This window comes from Malaclemys terrapin, chromosome 10 (genome assembly GCF_027887155.1).
Source record: "Malaclemys terrapin pileata isolate rMalTer1 chromosome 10, rMalTer1.hap1, whole genome shotgun sequence".
Taxonomy (NCBI): Eukaryota; Metazoa; Chordata; order Testudines; family Emydidae; genus Malaclemys; species Malaclemys terrapin.
This window is the reverse complement of record NC_071514.1, coordinates 80,794,927-80,815,448: the sequence shown is the minus strand read 5'-3', so window position 1 is coordinate 80,815,448 and position 20,522 is coordinate 80,794,927. Positions and strand designations below refer to the sequence as shown.

General features: G+C 42.3%; 1 protein-coding gene across 5 annotated transcripts in view; it reads left to right on the top strand.

Annotated features, from left to right (window-relative positions):
* Nucleotides 1-20,522, top strand: part of TOM1L2 (target of myb1 like 2 membrane trafficking protein) — a 67,321-nt gene that overhangs the window by 13,153 nt on the left and 33,646 nt on the right. For all 5 annotated transcript variants that reach the window (XM_054041913.1, XM_054041917.1, XM_054041916.1 and 2 more), the window contains 4 exons: nucleotides 11,203-11,287; nucleotides 12,063-12,141; nucleotides 14,270-14,419; nucleotides 19,278-19,412. In XM_054041913.1, coding sequence (XP_053897888.1) covers nucleotides 11,203-11,287; nucleotides 12,063-12,141; nucleotides 14,270-14,419; nucleotides 19,278-19,412 — 449 coding nt within the window. The remainder of the gene's footprint in view (nucleotides 1-11,202; nucleotides 11,288-12,062; nucleotides 12,142-14,269; nucleotides 14,420-19,277; nucleotides 19,413-20,522) is intronic.

Here is a 20,522-nt window from a genome sequence, read left to right as displayed (position 1 = left end):
CGGCTTTAGCGCAAAATTATTTCTTTCACCTAATAGAGCTTCATTGAACCCAACTTCCATAGAAAGGAAACCTTTAAAACTAGTGTCGGTGCTGTACTGTTGAAGCCACAGGAGCTTGAGTGAGGCAGAGATTGTTGCCTTTTAACAAAGTCTACTGTGTTCTTTTTAGCGGTGTGAAGGAAGGCTATGGATTAGAGAAGCAAATTGATGCACTTCTTGGTGCGTATTGCAACTTGGTTACCTCTAAAAGCTACAGATATCTGACTGTCTTGTTTTCTGCTGCTTGTTGGGTAACCAGCATCTTCCAGATGGCACTGAATTCAAGTTTTCTTATGCATAGAAATATTGGAGACGGATGAGGTGGAATGTTGTGCAATCATAGTAGTTCATGATTTGTTTGGTTCCATTCATGTTGTCATTACATGCATATATTTTAATGGTTCCACCTATAATTAAGTACATTGTTTTGCTTGTCAATCTGCAGTAGTGCTATAGTTGTGAAGTAAGTCTGGTTTTATAACTAGATTCTGTGTGGGAATGACAGAGTTTGCTTCTCTTTCTTACTAAGTGTAATTAATGTTTAAATTTATTTTGAACAAGTGAGAATGCAGGCAATTGACTTTAGTAGTGACCTGCAAAAAATAGAATACTGATTAGGGGTTCTACAAGGTGAAGAAAATCCAGCAGTTTGTTGTTTGCAGCAAACAAAACTTGTTACGAATGGGTGGGCAGGCAGGGGAGTTTTTTAAATATGAGAAGGTATTTTAGCCTTTGAGGCTACAGTGGTTTGGAAATTCTTAGAACATTTCACCCATGAAAGGTAATTAGTTTTGTTTTATGAATATGAAAGACACATAGCTTGTAAGTACCGGAGTGAAGTCCCAAATGGGTTATTAGAACTTGCTTTATTCATGTAGTACAGAATTAGCCATCAAGCACCGATGGATTTCAAATGTAGTTCACGGACACACTGATCATCCATAATTTTCATAAAGGCTGCTTCTTTACCTGTAATTGTTTGAAATTAAACACCCTCCGATGAGCGAGGAGGGGACACAACTAAACGCTGACACCCATCCTCACTCTTATTTGTGCTTTGAAGCTTGTCACGTAATGTAACTAGGCTGTCAAGCTCCAGAACTCTTAGATGTAATGTAAATGCTGATGTGTGGTATACTCTCCCCTCTTCCATACCTCATGGTTTCATCTCTTTGGTGTCAAAGGTAGTAATTCTTTTACTTTGGATGGATGGTGTCAGTCCACCTGTATTTTTTTAATGTATTTTAAACCAGCTTGTTTATGCAATTTTCCCTTTGCCATCCATGAAATTTTAAGGACAATATATCCATTACATAGAGTATTTGTATATACCTATTAATTGGAAAAAGGCCAGGTTGGAAGATAAATCCTTAGCTTCACCTCCTTGGAATTTTGGGCAAACAAATATTGGAAGTTCAGTTGTGTTTTCTAACAGAATAGGAAAGGTTCATGAACGTGAGTAAGAATCTTATTGAGGCTTTCAATGGAGCTTTAATATGGACTCTAAGGACTTGTCTTTATTGGGAAGGACAGTATTTTCTGGCTATTAAAGTACATACTGGAAAAGCTTTTCAGGATTTTAAAAAAATATCTTGTGATAGATATTCAGATCTCCCGCCTTCCTCCAATCATAAATAATTTGTATATGGTCCGTCTTTGAATTAAGCAATCTTTTGTTCTCCTGCTGTGTTCAGTTAAAACACCATGCAGTTCACCCTTGCATAACGTGAAGAATCTGGTCTGCTTAGTTATCCAAAACCGATAGAGAACTGAAAACTGTACAAAAAATGTTTTGGCCTACAATTGGTGGAATGTGTACACTAGCCAGCCAAGATGCATGTCTGTAACTTCATGACATCTGTACACAAACACGGCTGCCTTGTTGTGGTCAGGGGAAGGAGTGAAAGTTGATTTGATGTATCAGAATGGATCGGATGACTAATCTGAACTCAGCACTCAACCATACCACTCAGTCACAACTGTACTTTGTTGAGTAAGTCACAGCTTAGTACAGAAAAGGCCAGGGAGAACATTGTTACCTTTATGCTATCCAGAAGGTTTTGATTTATGCTTCCTTTGTCGCTTCCATCCACAAACAAAAGATGGACGCTCAGGATGTGTTAATACTAGAGCACTGGAAGTGTTGCTTAATAGATCACAGGGGTTTGCACACTGTAATAATAAATCAAGACATGAAGTTGTCAAAGAACTTGATTTTTAGAGGAGGGTGTAACCTGTCCTTTTAAGAGTACTTTAGTTCATTGCCCTCATACATGAACTGAACAAGCATTACTTTCTCTCTGAAATAACACAGTAAACATCTAAATTCAAGTAAATCCATCAAAGAAAAACTGTTATGTACGTGTGTGTGTGTGTGTGCGCACACACACGCACACACCTGTCCAGAATTCCGATGGAAGGTTTCCTCTGCACTGACTTCTGACGTGAGCTGGAACTCACTAGCCAGTTCCACACCCTGTTGGGAAAGTGCACAACCCTTGCAGTACTTCAGGCTCACGGTGAGGTAGGAATTTTGCAGAGGTCATCACTGAAAGAGCTAATGTAGCATATTGGTGCAATAGATGCTGCTTTTAAAGTTCCTAGTTCAGATAAATGCCTCTGGATTTTTGAAAATGGTTTGATGTGGCAAGGAAACATTTTCACTTGACCTAGTTCTGAAGGACAGCTATTTACAGTACTTGGGTCAGCGCCTTCGCTTTAATGAGGATACAGCACGGAGACAAGGGAAGCTTTTTATTTTCTGACACGTGTGAAAATCCACTAGATTTCAAATGTTGTTGTTGTTTTTTTTTTTTCAAAAAGCTATGGCCTCCTGCTTGTCCCTAGCATAAGACAGACAGGTGTCCATACGCACATTGCATCCCACCCTCAGTGAAGCAGGACATCGCCAGCAATAATTTCAAACTGATGGGAAGCTGCAGTGAGAAGATTGAGTAAGGATGCTCTTCTGGGCCTGGAAGCGTATTGCTCTGCTTGGGGCACAGACTCCACTTCACCCCTTGGGGCAGCGCATTTAAACCATCATGCCGCACCAGAAAAACTTGTTTTTAATTACCCCTCTATAGGTACCTCTATAGGAAGCTGTATGGCTCCCATCACTGTAGAACGTGAGAGCCTCCCAAATGTTTAAAAATAGCTACCACCGATATTTCTTTTCCTCTGCCTGTTGGAGAGAGAGCTTGATAGGGTTTTCCTCTGCCATGTGTGGAAGAGAGTTTTGCATTCACTGCTGAAAGGGGTGAAGACTCTGGTCATTCTTATTTCATGTGACAGAGTTGCTGTGTCTACGTCCAGCTCCGGTGGTAGTTCTGTCTCCCACACTCATGAGCCCTATTTCTCAACACTTATTGTTCCATTGGAACATAGCTGTCATGGGAGGTCATGCTCATGAAGGAAGAGTAGTATTCAGAGCCCTCTGTGAAACCGGTCCTGAAACCTTGAACTGGGTTCTGCCTTGGTTGGGGAGTCAGTGCAGAGCATGAAACAGCAGTTTCAAGTTTTGTACCAAATGGGTATTTCAGGGCATGGTGTGGCTTCATTCTGAGACAAGAGTTTTGATAAAGACTAACAGTCAGAAATGCCTGGTTTGCTTCCGCCTGGTCTGCATCTTTCTCCCTACTTTTTCTACCTCAGTTCCCAGTAAGGATGTGTTAATTGGCAGGGATGCCTACCTGCTCATCAGGTGCGGAGATCATTAATCCCTTTTGAAGGCTGCTGTTCACCTCTCCTGTTCTCTGCGTTGAAAAGAGGAATCTATGGACACAGGAGGGATTTTACATAAAAGTGGCTTTCTTAAAACACAAATCTTTACAGTTTGAATGAGACTTGGATGCTGAGGCCCCACTTTTCATCACAGTCCAAGATTGCCTTGTTGGAGCCCAGCCTATATGAGTTTGTACTCTAAGGTTAGTCAGGGTTTTATTCACCTGCAAACATGCTGAGATCCTTATGGGATCTCATAAGCTAAGCCAGGTCAGGCTGATTAAAGAGACCTTATTCTGACATGTAAGGATGTCTATTTTATTCTTCCCCTTGTCTATTGTCTAATGTAGGCACAAGGCATTCTTAGTTCTATATAAATGTTAAGTTTAAGTTAATTATTTAATTTAATATGTATATTAATCGTCTTTGGCATGGATATGGTTGGCTTTGCTTCTTGTTCTAACTGTCTGCTGTTAAACAGATGCTGTGTTCTGCTCCAGAAGTGGCTGGATTTCAGTGGTAGTTAAACAATACGCTTTATATAATGTACCTGTATCACAGGGATGTTGAAACGTAACTGTTTGTAAAGCACCTTGAGATCCTCTTAAGAGACGCAGTAACAGAACATGGTTTGTAACTGTGCACTGTTTATTGGTAATCACAGTCTAATGCCATATGGTGAGTAGTCTTCAAAAAGAGAATCAGACTGTTCATTGGGGAAATGACAGTTCCTAAATAAATTTGAACAGACTTCTTTCAAACTTGGAATGTGGGCTAAATATTTTAAAGTTTGTCTTGAGCACGTGCCCATTCTTCTGCTATTTTGGTGTTAGTAAGTCTGTGGGTTCAGTACGAATTATTCATTCAGAACCACAAATGTGCATGGTGCTCTAGAGACAAGACAGTCGGCCTGCCCCAAATAGCTTTCAACCCAAGCGTAGCTAAAACATGATGTAGGGTGACAGTAGGCAGGAGAGAGGACCAGGGCTACAGCAGTCCAATTCAAATCATGTTTTTCTATGCTGATCCATTTTCTTTGGAGAGCCAACCTTAGCAGTTTTAGAATAGGGAGAGCAGAGAGAGAATGGAGTAAGCAAGGTGACAGAGTGGAAAATGTTGGCCTTTTGTCTAGCAAAGAAACTGACCTCCTTTCTGAATGACTTACTTAAAGAGGCCCATAGAATTGATCTCTAAATACTGAATGGTGGTTCATATTCAGTTTTAATAGCAGCACTTTGATCAGAAATTCACATCAGCTGCAGTGATATCTAATAGTTGCTTTTTAGAACAAACCTCTTTGCTCATTTGTTGGTTTGGGATGGTGAGATTATCCATGTACAAAGAAATCCATGGATTTTTCACACCAAGGGCTTATCCAGCTGTTAGAACGTAGATCCACATAACAGAATGTTTACTATTCAGACTGGAGACCACACCTACATAAACACCAGTCTCCCTTTCTCTTTGCGTGTAGTTTGTACACAAGGCAGGACTTAAATGTCCATGAACAATAACTTGCTGCCTTTGCCCAATAATGGCATTTCCACTTGCGTCTTTCAAGCGTGTTGTGCAGCACAGTGACTCTTGCTGTTCGATACTTGGTAGACAGACTTACTGATGGAAGGAAAGGGCACAGTGTTCAGAAAGCTCTATCCCAGCGAATGTCTTCACAGCAAGTGAAAGGGGTGTTCTTAACTGGGGTTGGCTAAGATGAGTGAAGCTAGCAGTGAAGACACAACAAGTCAGCTTTTAACTCGGGTTAGCAGCTCAAGTTAAAGCCTACAGGGGAACCTGGGATTGGACTCTAGTGGCTAACACGAGTTAAAGGCCACGTTGCCACTGACTTTAAAGTATACGAGTCTGAGTCTTCACTGCTATTTTAACAGAGTATGAGCACCCTTTTTTTTTTCATTATAGACATACCCCCACGTCAGCCTGTTGCCTCGGTTACTGCATGCTGTCACCATTCAGGTAGAGCAAGTTTCCATCGTGCTTCCTGAGACCAGCCCTTCGTTCTCCAGTCTAGAAACATGCATATGGTACATGTATTAAATACAGTTCCTACCTGAATCCAGTCTTCTCAGTTCAGATCCTGTTGAAAGTGTTCATCAAAAAACGTACAGTGGCAGCTGGCATCATTATCAGCAGATGCACCAGCGTGGTCAGATTGAGTATGGAGATCGAACTACCCTCGTGTTCATCAGTGGAGGTCTCTGAGGTCAGGGTTAAGGTGCATTGTCGGGGCAGGGAGAGGGAAGCTTGCACTGCTGTTGCTTGTGCTGTATCTGTCCTGTCTCCAGGGCTATCAGGCCTGTAGCTTTAAAACAAAAGTACTAAGGGCTGAGTATGAGAGGATTGTGTAGTAGGTGACCTTTTGTGCACTCCATGTCAGCTTTCATTTGTTAGGATGCTACTGAGCAGAGCTTGAAATGAATGCTCCTCCTGAGGGCAAGCAGCTGTTTTGTCCTTGCATTTAATTAAAACAAAAGAGCACTTTCTACCTCTCCTGCATAGCCTGTTCCTATGCAGTTTCTGGGCACTATTCCTTAAGAAGGAATAATCAATTGCACAAATACAAAAAATGGGAAATGACTGCCTGGGAAAGAATACTGCAGAAAAGGACCTGGGAGTTATGGTGGATCACAAACGAAATGAGTCAACAATGTAATACTGTTGTGCACCCCCCCCACCCCACCCCAAAAAAAAGAGAACATCATTCTGGAATGTATTAGCAGGAGTGTTGAAAGCAAGAGACAAGAAGTGATTCTTTCACTCTACTTAGCACTACCAGTTTTGGGCACCACACTTCAGGAAAGATGGGGACAAATTGGAGACAGTCTGGAGGGGAGCAACATAAATGATTAAAGGTCTAGAAAACATGACCAATGAGGGAAGATTGAAAAATTGGGTTTGTTTAGTCTGGAAAAGAGAAGACTGAGGGGGGACATAAGTCTTCAAGTACATAAAAGGTTGCCATAAAGAGGAGGGTGATAAATTGTGCCACGGAGGATGGGACAAGAAACAATGGGCCTAAATTGCAGCAAGGGAGATTTAGGTTAGACCAGGAGTTCTCAAACTTCATTGCACCGCGACCCCCTTCTGACAACAAAAATTACTACATGACCCCAGGTGGGGGGCCAAAGCCAGAGCCCTACCATCCCAGGCTGGGGGGCCAAAGCCCAAGGGCTTCATGCCTGGGCAGGGAGCCTGAAGCCTGAGCCTCAGGTGGTGGGGCTCAGGTTTCGACCCTGGGCATTGGGGCTCAGGTTTCAGCTTTGGCCCTGTGTCCCAGTCTAACTCCAGCTCTGGAGACCCCATTAAAACAGGGTCACGACCCACTTTGGGGTCCTGATCCATAGGTTGAGAACCACTGGGTTAGGAAAAACTTCTTAACTGTCAGGGTAGTTAGGCACTGGAACAAATTACCTAGGGAGGCTGTGCAATCTACGTCATTGGAGGTTTAACTGGTTAGACAATCACCTGTGAGGGATGGTCTAAATAATATTCAGACCTGCCTCAGTGCAGGGGACTGGAATGGATGACCTGTTGAGGTCCCTTCCAGTCCTACATTTCTATGATTCTATGTCTAGCTTCATTTCCTTATGGTGACCTCATCCAGGTCATACTTTAGAGAGTGGGCATAGCCTTGGCTAGTAGATGACGTTCATGAAGATTGATGCACAGGAGACATTCTTAGTTGAGGAGCACCTTGCCTGAGTGCCGTAAAATGGGCAGCACGTAGCACTTTTACAGAGATTTATCACCTAACAACCCACTGAGGTAGGATGGTATTAGCTGTCATTTTACAGATGGGCAAACTGCTTAACCCCTTTGCCTCCATTTCCCCAAGATGTCAGTGGCAGCCTGGAATTAGAACTCCAGAATTTCTGGCTATGTCCTGTGACTGGACTTCTCTGAGATTTAATGTTCAACAGCCATGAGCACCTTAGATGTAAGGTGCTATCGAAGTGCAAAGTATTATTCTTTCCCATCCCTGGCCCTGGGAACTAGAGACTTAAGTTTGTATGAGGTGTTGTTTGTATATTGCCCAATAAAAGTCTCCCAGAAATTTTTCACTTTTCTTCTGCCTTTTTACTTTATCTTGTCTGGGGTGGGTATCAATTAAGATGCCCTGCACCATCCCAGAGTTGTGCTGATTGTCTCCAAATCCTTTGCAAGCTAATGCCAATCGACATGTGCTACAGACCTGTTGTGGGCAGTGGGGGAACTGATGCTTTTCTAATATATTGACTATAGGTGCACCTACATGAGGAAAATGTGCCATTCTTCCAGGATTCCGGCACCTGCACTAGGTGTTGGAAACAGTTTGACCCTGTCAGTATTATGAGCCAACTATTTCCTGTCCAGTTTGAGAGTGAGTCGCAGGGAGATGCGTGATTGACACCCAATATCAGTTTTTCCAGCATTTAAAAACATTTCTAGTGGTTCTTAAGGTTCTGCAGTTTCCCAGGTACAGGATGGGGATTTTCTTACTCAGAGAAGCATGCTACATGACCCCTAGTTTATACTAATAGTACTGTTCTGATGTGTTTCTTGGGGAGCTGGACTCTATCCCTGCATTGTTGGAGCTACTTGTGAACATGGTTGTTGCTAATACTGTTTCAGTTTTGGTGTACACGCGGCTTTAATGTAATCAAGGGAAGTGCTTTCACAACTGTTAGTTCCTCTTGTCCGTGTAGTGTGTGCTGCTTTTGAAGTGATTTGTATTTAAAATCAGAATCTCAACACTCAGTCAGAAAGTCACAGCCTCTTCTCCATGCTCTGAGGGGAAGAATGATCACTGAAACAGCAGGAACATACTAGCACAGTGCCATCAGAGAGAATAGTATGCCTTAAATATGGGGTATTTCTAAGCATGGGCACTTGACATGCTTTGTAAAGAAAATCCAAAAATGTGCTAAAGAAAATTGTGTTCCCCGTTGCTCTTGCTCAGTCCCTGTCCTGATGTCAGCTTTCATACTGTCTGACTCAGTCAAAGGCTTGACTTCTCTTTAGAAATCATGTGGGAAAATGCTAACCCTGCACATGGCAATGCCAGCAGCCAATTCCTTCATTGATCTTGTGATAAATATTTGGCCATGGTTTATTTGGGCAAAATGTCCATGTGACACGGCTCTGTGACTGAGAATCATGAAATCTTTTGAAACTTTCTCCATTTAGTGCGGCACTGTCTCCACTTGTTGGGTGATGTTTTTGGAGGTAGCAGAGAGGTTGGCCATTCAGTTAGGGCCACCAATAATTTGATTCATGTGTTGTTGTTTTTTTGGTTTTTGTCTTGTTGGTTTTGTGTGGCCAAGCTGGAGAATATAGATAATGTTGTGCCCCTTTAAATGTTTTGTTACTGACACTGACTATACTTTTATTTTACAGTTTGGTTATTTCCTTGGCATAATATGTGGGTCAGGGCTTCTGGTCTGTCTGTCTCTTTCTCTCTCACGCACACTGACACAGAGTTGTAAATATTAAAAAAGCCTTTGTGAGGGGTACTGATTCTAGAAACAATTAGAAGCTTATTTGTTTGTTCATCTTTCCTTAGAGAAAAACAGAATATAAGTTATTTTTGTGGTCTGTAATCCTTTGTCCATTTCGGTGGTGCGACCCAGATTCGCTGCTGTGATGCTTTGTGAAGTGCAGCAAAGGGGTTAAGCTGCTGGAAAGAAGTCTCATGAGTATGCATCTGGTTTGTTTGAAGAACAGTATTAAACTTCAGTGACTAGAAACCACCTTGAAATCTTAAGAATGCTACTATTGGTCAAAACACAGTAGGTCATAGTCTCTGAACTCCCTCATTGAATTGCTGGGGAATGGGAGTACTTCATATGTGAATAGATTTTGTGCTACTTGAACTGTACCATGAGATAAGGTTGACTGACTTTTTCGAATCTGTGTCCCGTACAAAGATGGCGCTATGGCTGTTTTTTTTTTCTATTCCTCTTTGGACTTGTGGGACCCAGACAGAGATCGTTTGAGTGCCTTTCAACACTCCTTATGAGGCTGAAAGTGTCACTGTTGAGAAATGGAATGATCTCACTTTTCCTGTGTTCCTCCCACTCTGGGATTGAGCGAACCTCTGTTCGGCGCTTCTAACTTTGGCCATGTCTATGCCAGTCTTTTTTCTCAAGTTCCTACCGTTGGTGGAACTGCCATGGTGGGAATACTGGTTGCTGGCATTTTAAGCACCTTGTTATGTGGCCCTTGCTCTGAGCTGGCACTTGGTCTGTGCTAACACTGCCACAGTGACTACTGCCAGGGGAGCTGTAACCTTGGTCTCAATGGTAGGAATATTTTTGGGAACAGTGTTACCATAGATGCAGCTTTCTAGCCCGGGAAGCACAAGGCAGAGTTATAGAACAGGTTCAGTCTTCTAAAAGTGAATCCACCCTGTTCAGGCAATTTTATCCTTTGAGACAAATGGGTTTGATTTGGGGAATTTGATATAAAGAATTCAAGGTGATTACAAGGGGAACAAAGGAAACTGTACTTCTGCTGTTCTTGCTGCTTTATAATGTATAAACTATGCCTGAAAGATTTATTTAGGAAAGTTTTGCTTGTGTGTTGTACTTTTTGTTGATTGGTTGGGTTTTTTGTTTTGGTTTGGTTTTTTTATGTCAAAAATTCAGGTCTTGTTTACCCTGTTTTCTTGGAAGCTTGGTAGTAGGTCTGTAATTTCAGATGACAAGGGATCTGAAATAAAACATGATTAATTGAGGAGGGAAAGTGATGTTTATCCAGACAGCTGAGAGCCCTTTTTGTTTGTAAGCATATTTAAATCAAACATCCAACAAACAGGTGGGAGAAAACTCCTTTTGTTAAAGATTCAACACTACCACCTCTTCTGTTAAGGTCTGAGTGCATTTCCAAACTACATCTCCGGGTCCTCCAAGAGACACTTTCTGCAAAATAGGGAAGGCAGGAATTTTACATTTTTGACACTTCAAAGGTAAAAAACCAAGCAAGGAAAAACCCTTAGTGTACAAAAAGGAGCCAGATCTTCCCCATGAAAAGAGAAATATGAATTCTGACTCCACAAAAATAGGGAGGGTTGACATAGAGGTGTTAAAATATAGTCAATTAGAACTTTGAATGATTAGCCCCTTCTCCCATCAAAATATCAGAGCTAAAGTAGGGTGGTAACTAAGAAGATAGGGCAGGAATTAACTGACAGCCCGTCTGTGGATATTGAGTAATCCAGCCCACAGGATTGACTTTTACTCTGGAAGCTTTTAGACTGGTCTCTAAATTAGGAAAAACGGTATGATGTTGTCCAGAGTCAACAGTTCAAGAGTTTGGAAAATTTGTCCCTTCCTTATATGGGGAGTGCTAACTTGTGAACAAGGCACAGTAATAGAGTGAAGATAAAATGAACTATAGTAACTTAATCAAGGAGAGGTGACAGAGATTTTTGTGTTGACTTCACAGAAAAGGCGACTGATGGCTCCTTGCAGAGTGAGGATTGGACACTTAACATGGAGATCTGCGACATTATCAACGAGACAGAAGAAGGGTATGTGCTATTACAGATAACTTTGGGCCGTTCACACGTTTTGCTGGCACTGAGCTTTGTTCTTCAGCATGCTAGGTGGTGCAGCGGGCTAATGTACAGGTGTCCTCAGATTAAATCCCATTTTTAGGTAGCAAATGAGTTGTTTGGTCTCCTCATCCCAAACTGACACTGCTCCACTTCAGACAACCAGCATGTCTTATGGCACTTGCTAGTGTAGACCTCTGCTCAGGAGAGTTGGAGGGTTAGAATAACATGGGATGTGGCATGTCAGGATTGAGATTCATTAGCAGAGCTCTATGTTGGCCCAGCACCAAAATGACAGCACTAGATTTTCATGGTGCAATATCTAATTCCTGGGTATTTCCAAAAAGCGCATACTAAATGTGCTACAATAGGGATCATTGATCCTGTATTTTTAGGAGACTTGCTTGTAACTTCCAAGCTGCCAAATGCTGCAATGCTACCAGATCCTAGCATTTGAAGAGAGGGACCTCTCCAGTATCATCTGTCCCTTCAGCACTCAGGCTGTGTTGCTTGCGCTACACAGCGGGCCTGTTCTCAATGGTGTTACGCCTGTGGCCTCTTCCTGAGTGCCTGTCAGTCTTGCTGTCTCATTCATACATCGCCCTTGTATCTGCATTCGCATGCTGAGCTTTCAATGATTATAGCTGGGTTATCTAAAGTTAACGCAAGTGTTCCTGCCCTGTCAGAAAGGGTTAGGGAATGCCGATGTTCCCACCTTATGAGGAGTGAAAATGATGTTTTTCTCCTTCAGTCCAAAGGATGCTATCCGAGCACTGAAGAAGAGGCTGAATGGAAACAGAAATTACAGAGAGGTGATGCTGGCTCTAACGGTGAGTGTGGTGAGCTGGGAAAGTGCCAAAGAAACCTACCACAGTAACGTTCCCCTTCAGAAAGGGGAACTACACAAAAACGAGGATGCTAGTTAAATGGAAATTGAAAGGAACAGTCACGAGGGTGAAATGCCTGAAAGCTGCATGGAGACTATTTAAAAACACCATAATAGAGCCTCAAACTAAATGTATTCTCCAAATTAAAAAAAAAAAGCCACTGTCACTAAATAACAGAGGCAAAAAGGCATCCTTTAAAAATTGGAAGTCAGAGCCTAGTGAGGGAAAATAGAAAGCAGCATCTACTCTGGCAAGTCAACTCTAAAAGTATAAGGCAGAATTTGGAGAGCAACTAGCTAAGGGCACAAAAACTAATAGTGTAACTTTTTTGTAAGTACATCAGAAACAGGAAGCCTAAACTAAATCAGCATAAATTACTACATTGTGCGTTTGCACAGCCCTACTGGAGCGTGAGGTCATTTGGCAGTGACCTTTCCTGCTGATCATGTCAGCAAGGCTATTGGTTGAAAAGGGCCTACTGGGTAACGTGGCAGATGAGAATGTGTTTTGGTGGGTGAAACTTGCACTTCCTGAATGTAAGGGACAAATACCATTGACTAGATCAAGGCATAATGTGGGTAGGTGATCTGCATGTGTTTTCCCCTGCACTCTGCCAGCACACTTCAGTCCTCCCTTGCTACATCCTATGCTGCTCCCTCCTTAGCATAGATGGTTGCCAGTTGTGCTGACCTGTGTGGTGGTTGTCACTTGTATGAAGATGACGGTTCTAAATTCTTTTTCATTCTTTACCTAACTAGCTTTGACTCAGTTTCTGAAGATGAAGTGCTCTTGCACTAATCCATTGTTAGCTCTGTCTCCTCGTGGCCACTTCCTGCCCTGGGTTGTCATTCTGATAGCTGCCAGTTAAGGGTTTTGTTGGAGAGAACTAAAATAAGCTGCTAGTGCCCCAGGGAGCAAAATGAGACTGCTTTGTCCATCATAATGTGGATATGGAATTATACGTTCTCTTGAAAAGAGGCTGAAATCTGGACTTGCAGGCCTCAGTGCCCATGTCGTCAGGTGCGAGGACATCAGTAGGAGCAGAAGCTCCTCGGCTATGGGGTCCTGGCAGTTATTCGCCATGGTTATATGTAAAAGCTGTGTGTTGTATTCATCTCCACGTGCATCATGTTCGGCACAGAAAAGAGTCAATAGCTGGTGTTCCGTGGTAATTGAATGTCCAAGTGAGAGTGACTCCAGCTAAGTTATGGGGAAAATGTGTTTTGGAGTATAACCTGTCAAATAATTCAAAAGCAGTGTTTTGAAGGATTTAAGATAATTTGGCATAATCCCCCTGTAAAACTCTATAACATGGATTGTAAATTGGGGTGTCCTGGTTCAATCACATTTCAGAAGCATTGTCAATGGGTATCTCTAAACCCGAGCCTGTGACAGGGTATCCATTTGACATGTCCTTGCTGTAACAACCTATGTGCTGAAATTTGGTGTACAAACGGCATTAGTGAGCAAACGTGAATGAAAATGGCAGAAACTTTTATTTCTTCATCTTGACAATGAGAAAAGTTGGATCACAAAAGTCTCGGCTGTTAATATTAGTGATTTATTTTATCACAAGACAAAAGCTATCAAGAAAGGAAAAAACTTTAATATGAATCACATTTTGTCAGCATCTTTTGGTGCCCAAGGCATAATTTCTAGTGATATTGTCTCATCAGCTGGATCACCCCCTCACTGACTAATGTCCAAAGCAAAGGTCCAAAATTACTAGTGAAAATTATAATGAGAAAGGGCTACATATTTGATCTAATTCAGCTTCAGGGTACATCTAAAGGAAAATTGCTACACTTTGGCTATTAACCAATCGACTGGTTTGCATGGTTCCTGGTAAAGGGGACTGAACATATCAACGAATTCCTAGGGTTGTGTGTAGAGGAGGAAGCTCAGGAGGGGTACTGTGGGGGGGTGTGTAGGGGAAAGAAGCAAAAACAGGGTACTAAGCCTCCTCTTCCTCTCTCCTCACCCCCCTCGTGCCTCCTCCCCCCAATGCAGACTTTGTACCAGGAGGACTCTTCCTTTGTTCCATCAGAGGTTATTTGTGTTTCTTGTGTAGGTATTGGAGACCTGTGTGAAAAACTGTGGCCATCGCTTCCATGTCCTCGTGGCAAACCGAGACTTCATAGATGGTGTTCTGGTGAAAATCATCTCGCCCAAGAACAATCCTCCCACCATTGTACAGGATAAAGTACTCGCCCTGATTCAGGTATGCAAGTCAGCTCTTCAGTTCTGTATGCCATCTCTGAAATGGGGGCTGTCTTGCTGAGCACTGTACCGTGCTGAGCATGGTGTTAGTGCTAAATGTGCAATGGCAAACCCACAATGAAATGGGAGACCCTAATATATGATGTTTAGGGGCAGAACTTACCTAGGGAAAAATGCCTTCTCAATTCTGAATACACAGGATTCTTTACAGACACCACTTTGGTAGTGAGTTTTTTTTAAGGGCAGCACATCTACTGGTTAGACAGGCGACCTAGAAGTTGGTGACCTATATTCTGTTTCCAACCCTAATTGACTCACTGCGTGAGGTTAGACAAGTCATTTTAGCAGCACATTCTGCTCTCAATGAAATAAATGGGAGAACTTCTGTTGATGATTTTTTTTTTAAATAGTACAAGATCAATCTTCAATCTCTCTCTGCTCCATTTCCCTGTCTGAAAATGGAACTACTTTTCCATCTTTAATAAGCCCTTTGTACTTCTATAAGGAACATTCATCGAAAGATCTCATTTCCTCTGCTTGCTCTGCAGCAGCAGTTTACTCTCATACTGTTTCCTGAACTGTCAGCTCCTTGCCCAAAGTGGTAAAGGTCAGAAGTGCACATCTGCCACTTATTTGTATGCTGCACAAAAAGCCCAACAAAGCCGTGCTAATTTCACGTCCCATTAGAATTGCATGAAGAAACACTGTTGCTGGAGGAAACTTGACAGTCATAGGAAGCTTTATTTGCAAGCTTCTACTAGGCTATTGCAAATACCAGGCAGTTAAAAACTTTGTATATTAAAAACTATATAAAGGTGCTGTGGTGGTTCTTGCTGGGAATAGGTTGACAGGCACATAATGCAGTTTTCAAAACATATCTTTAATTTGAGCGGGGAAACGGGCTACTAAATCTCTAGTTGTTTCTTGGGTGCTACATATTTAAAGCATATACAGGAACATAAACGAAGCCACTAAGACTTACTAAATAAGTTGTATTTCTTTAAAACAGGAAATAAATTTGGTGGAAGACTTAGGAGTGGACTGCATAAGTGCTTCAGAAGCCCCTTCACCCTCCCTTCCAACCCACTGCTTCTTCCATAAATAATGCAACTTGAATAGAACTGTTTAAAAAAGACTCCTCTTAGTCCGAGTGAACCTTCACACGTCCCCTCCCTTCGGTGGGAAAGCCGATGGGTGAGGTCACAGTTCAATAATCTGTATTATGTGCTATTAATAGAAACTTCTTAACACCAAAGTGTGTTTATTTCCTTACTAAGGCTTCTACGGTGGTTTTCTAGGATGCTGGCTAACTTGGTACCCAGATTCACGTCGTTTCCATCCATTAATAGAACCAGAGTGGAACAGTGGTTGCAATGTTACCATGAAGCCAGAGTCATTGCTCTCTATAGTTACATATATTTATATCTGAATAGATCTAGTGCGGTGGGGTTAAAAACCTTCATTAGTTTAGAATCCGAAATGCCTTTTGGCGTATACAGAATGGAAATTGTGAAGAGTTGCCTGTGGTTGGCTCCTCTCACAATGTCTTTGTTTTGTCAGAGGTGGTGAGTGACTTTGTTTTCTAGATTATCAGATAATTCAGAGAAAGGGACTACAGAAGTACTTCTCAGCTCCCTGATGGGGGCCCACAAACATGGAATATCCTGCCTCTCATCCAGCTTTCCTCAGCTTTAAGACTCTACTCTTCTTGTTCTCTGATCCAAGGGGTTGCTGTCTCTTCCCAGCTCCACTCTATTATAGCGTTTTAATGGCCCGCACTTCCCTCTTCTGTAGACTTTGTGACAAAGTTCCTCCTCTATCTTGGTGGGTCCTGCGCTTATTGGTGGATTTTCTTGCCTCAGAGATTCATCATGTGGGTTGGGGAACAGCCCAGAGACCTTCCCCTCTGGAAGAACCCACAGTCCAAGTCAATTGGGAGGTTTGGGGGGAACCCGGGCCCGCCCTCTTCTCCGGGTTCCAGCCCAGGGCCCTGTGGACTGCAGCTGTCTATAGTGCCTCCTGTAACAGCTGCATGACAGCTACAACTCCCTGGGCTACTTCCCCATGGCCTCCTCCAAACACCTTCCTTATTCTCACCACGGGACCTTCCTCCTGGTGTCTGATAACGCTTGTGCTCCTCAATCCTCCAGCAGCACACTCTCTTGCTCCCAGCTCCTCACACTCGCACCACAAATTGAAGTGAGCTCCTTTTAAAACCTAGGTGCCCTGATTAGCCTGCCTTAATTGATTCTAGCAGCTTCTTCTTAATTGGCTCCAGGTGTCCTAATTAGCCTGCCTGCCTTAACTGGTTCTAGCAGGTTCCTGATTACTTTAGTGCAGCCCTTGCTCTGGTCACTCAGGGAACAGAAAACTACTCATCCAGTGACCAGTATATTTGCCCTCTACCAGACTCCTGTTCCCCACTGGTCTGGGTCTGTCACAACTTATGATTTAATAATAGGGAATTTTAATGCCTATACAAGTGAGGACTAATAGCATAAGCTAGAAGTATGGGAATGTGCTGTGCAAACATCTCCTGAAACAACCCTAGCTGTTATACTTCTGTGTCTTTCCTGAGTGTGGATTGCTGCAAATTGGATGGTGTCTCCATTTTAAAACTAGTTAGGTAGTTTGTGCCCCCTACTGCTGTTGGGAAGCTGTTCCAGAACCTCCCTCCTCTGATGGTTGGAAACCTTCTGATTTCTAGCCTAACTTTATTCATGGCCAGTTTTATATTCATTTGTTCTTGTGCCAACATGGTTCTTTAGCTTAAATAGCTCTTCTCCCTCCCTTGTGTTTACTCCTTGATGTATTTGTCAGCCTTCATTTTGCAAGGCTAAACAAGCCAAGCTGTTTTAGTCTCCACTAATAAAATTGGCTTTCCATTCCTCCAATCATCCTCCCAGCCCCTCTCTGAAGATGTTAGTTTGAATCCATCTTTCCTGAACATGCGTGACTAGAACTGTACACAGTATTCCAGATGAGTTCTTCTCAGTGCTTGTACAGTGGCATTAACAGTACTACCAGTACTACATTAACTATCCCTGTCAGTACTGGAAATAGCTCACCGGGGTGCTCTAGGAGCTACAGTAATACAAATAATGTTGCACTGACTAAGTTGACCATAACACAAGTAGGGCATGTAGTGTGGCTTCTATAGTCAACCAACAGATTTCACAACATTTTAAATTTATTCATAGTGTGTCAATTAAAACTGTATTTTGGAAATGTTTTTATAGAATACGGCTCTCGCCTGGATCAGGTGCTCACAAGATCAAATCTAGCAGGGTTAGGGCCTGCACTATGCCACACTGCAACTTTTGGAAATAGGAGTTCAGTGGTTCAGCTATTTGGATGTGGGGTGAACCGAAGTTCCTTCTGCCCGGCTGTGCCACTGTCCAGGTGAAACCTGGACTCTTCAAAAAAAGAAGCTCAAATCAAAAGGCAAGATTTAAAGATTGGAGATGATTCAATGCAGAGGGAGCTCCATACAAGCGAAGCAGCCCAAATGAGTGTCTCTCCTTTCTGCAGGGGTGGAGAGTTGCAGAGGAGAGGCCAGCTTAGCAGGTAGAAGAGTAGGAAGCCCCAGAGTTAGGGTGATGTGAGCTCACTGATTTTGAATTGGATGCAGAAATAGCTACAGGAAACCAGTGAAGCAGGGGTGCAATTGTCCCTTTTATTGGGGAACCAAACCACAGTAAGAGCTCTGTGCAGCAATGCAGTGCACATGGGGTGGGACTCGGCGCCTGAGTCATTCTGTGCAATGGCTCAACAGAGCTCACCTGGGGCCACGTCAGTTTCACTCTATTAGTTAAGGGCCAATAGAAAAGCAGAGTGGAAAATGCAATTCTATAGAAATGGGTTTAAACTGCCTCTCATGTAAATTACAAACATCAGGACAGTACAAGATTGGTTACTTCTGCAACAAGGATGCTTCTGTTGTAAATAAGGAAGCTTCCTTGAAACTGACCTTTCAAACCGGAATGGCTCTTGCCAATTGGAGATAGTTTCTCCTGCTGAAATGAGATTGGTGGAACTCCCATTGAATCTGAACAATCAATGCAATTAATTTACTGTAACAGTACTGGGAAGCAGAACGGTTAGCCTCCAAGAAATGATGGAGGTATATAGGGTACTAAATACAATTTCCTAGAAGTGAGCAGAGTAAGAGTGTAAGTCAAATACTTAATCTTATTTTTAATCTATTTTATCCTTGATTGAAATGATGGCTGAAAACTTTTTGGGGGTGAAAATAGTCAGTCTATTTTCAGAAAATGACTACATGGTGAGCATTCGTGGAGAACTTTTTCCAATCTTACCCACATTTCTCTGAATAGCTCTCTAATTTAACAGTAGTTCTTTTCTTTCCGTGTGGCTTCTTTCATATGAAAAGCCATGTGGATCAAACTTTTAATGAAAGTATGGTCTTTTGGAATATGACCTAAGAGATTTTCGTGTGTGCACTTAAATTATCCTTTGCCTTTTATTACTTTTCTTAGGAATTTTACTTAAATTGCTTCTGTCTCAAAGTTTATTGCAGGGCTAGAGTTAAGTATGAGGACAAATATCAGTGTACCACCAAATATAACTAAACGAGTGCATTAACCGCTTCTGCCTATGTAATTGTTATGTGGGACTGCTATCCACTGTGAATCCCCATTTATGTTCTGTTTGATGCTTGACCATCTGGGTAGAAACCCAGAATCTTTCAGATAAGCTGTAATATTGAATGTCTCCTTTGAGACTGAAATGCATGAATGCGTTTCTGGTTTGGATGAGTCTCGTGTGACAGAAGAGGTAGAAGGGAACTTACAGATCATATGGAAGTCTTATGAATAATCCTGTATATTGTTTTCCAGGCTTGGGCAGATGCATTTCGAAGTAGCCCCGATCTAACTGGAGTAGTGCATATTTATGAAGAACTCAAAAGGAAAGGGATAGAATTTCCTATGGCAGATCTTGATGCTTTGTCTCCAATACACACACCACAGAGGGTAAGCTGCAGTGAAGCATTTTCCAGGGTCATATGAATAATTGGATAATACTCTTTTAACTTCTGCTCTTTTCCTCAGCTAGTGATTTTATTAAACTTGCCCCAAACTTTCTCAAACCTGGATGGCCTTTGTAATAGTAAAAGGGAATGGAAACAAATAAGGGAACTTGGTTGACAGGCTGATAAACTACTGGCGTCCCCTTGTGACAAACATCAGCGCAAGAACCGAATGAGTTTGAAGGAGTTTTATACACTTATTCTGTACTGAATATTGTGATGTGTCACCAAACTGCCACACAAACGTAACTAATCTGCTCAGGACCAGCCCTGGCAGGATCTATTGTTGAGTTAATTATCTCTCCCCCAGAGAGGACAATTGTTTCTGTTGATGATATGGCGGCACTGCCTTCAATGCATCTTGTGCAGATGAACAAAGAAGGCCTGACTTTCAAAGGTTGCAAGCCAGTGTTCTGCATTTTGTGTACTTTTTATTTTGCTTTACACAATTCATGGGGGACATCACGAGAAACCAGTAGATGTCCTCCACTTTCAAAGGTGCTAAGCAACCACAGCTCCCATTGACTTTGTGTGAGCCGCAGGTACTCAGTACCTTTGAAAGTCAGGGCTTACAAACTCGACTCCGCTATTACTGTTGGAAAGTAAACTTGCTGATCGCAAATATTCAGACTGTTCACTGTGAAACTATATGGCAATGCAATAATATAGCTGCACATTTAAATACACAGAAAAACAGGAAATGCACTTACGGTTGCGACAGCAGAATAAAGTACCTGCAACGTGCGTGTAGCAAATGATTTTGTAAAATGTGACTTCGTTTCTAGGCTACGTTTCTTTCACTCTCTGACCCTTGTTTTTATTTTCCTTCTTGCCTTTCTTGTGGAGGAAAACTGCAACTAAAAGTTATGGATTGGGACAGAAGAGATTAACGTAGCTTGTCATTGCTATTCCACATTTGTGCTCTGATAGGTCAGCTTGTATTCCAGAACAAAAATGGACCTTTTCCTGAAGGTGGAGCTATGGCCTGTATTTGGGCATATTGCCTTAGGGTTGATGCAAACCAAGCACTGTCCGCATTCAGCATTTGAACCCT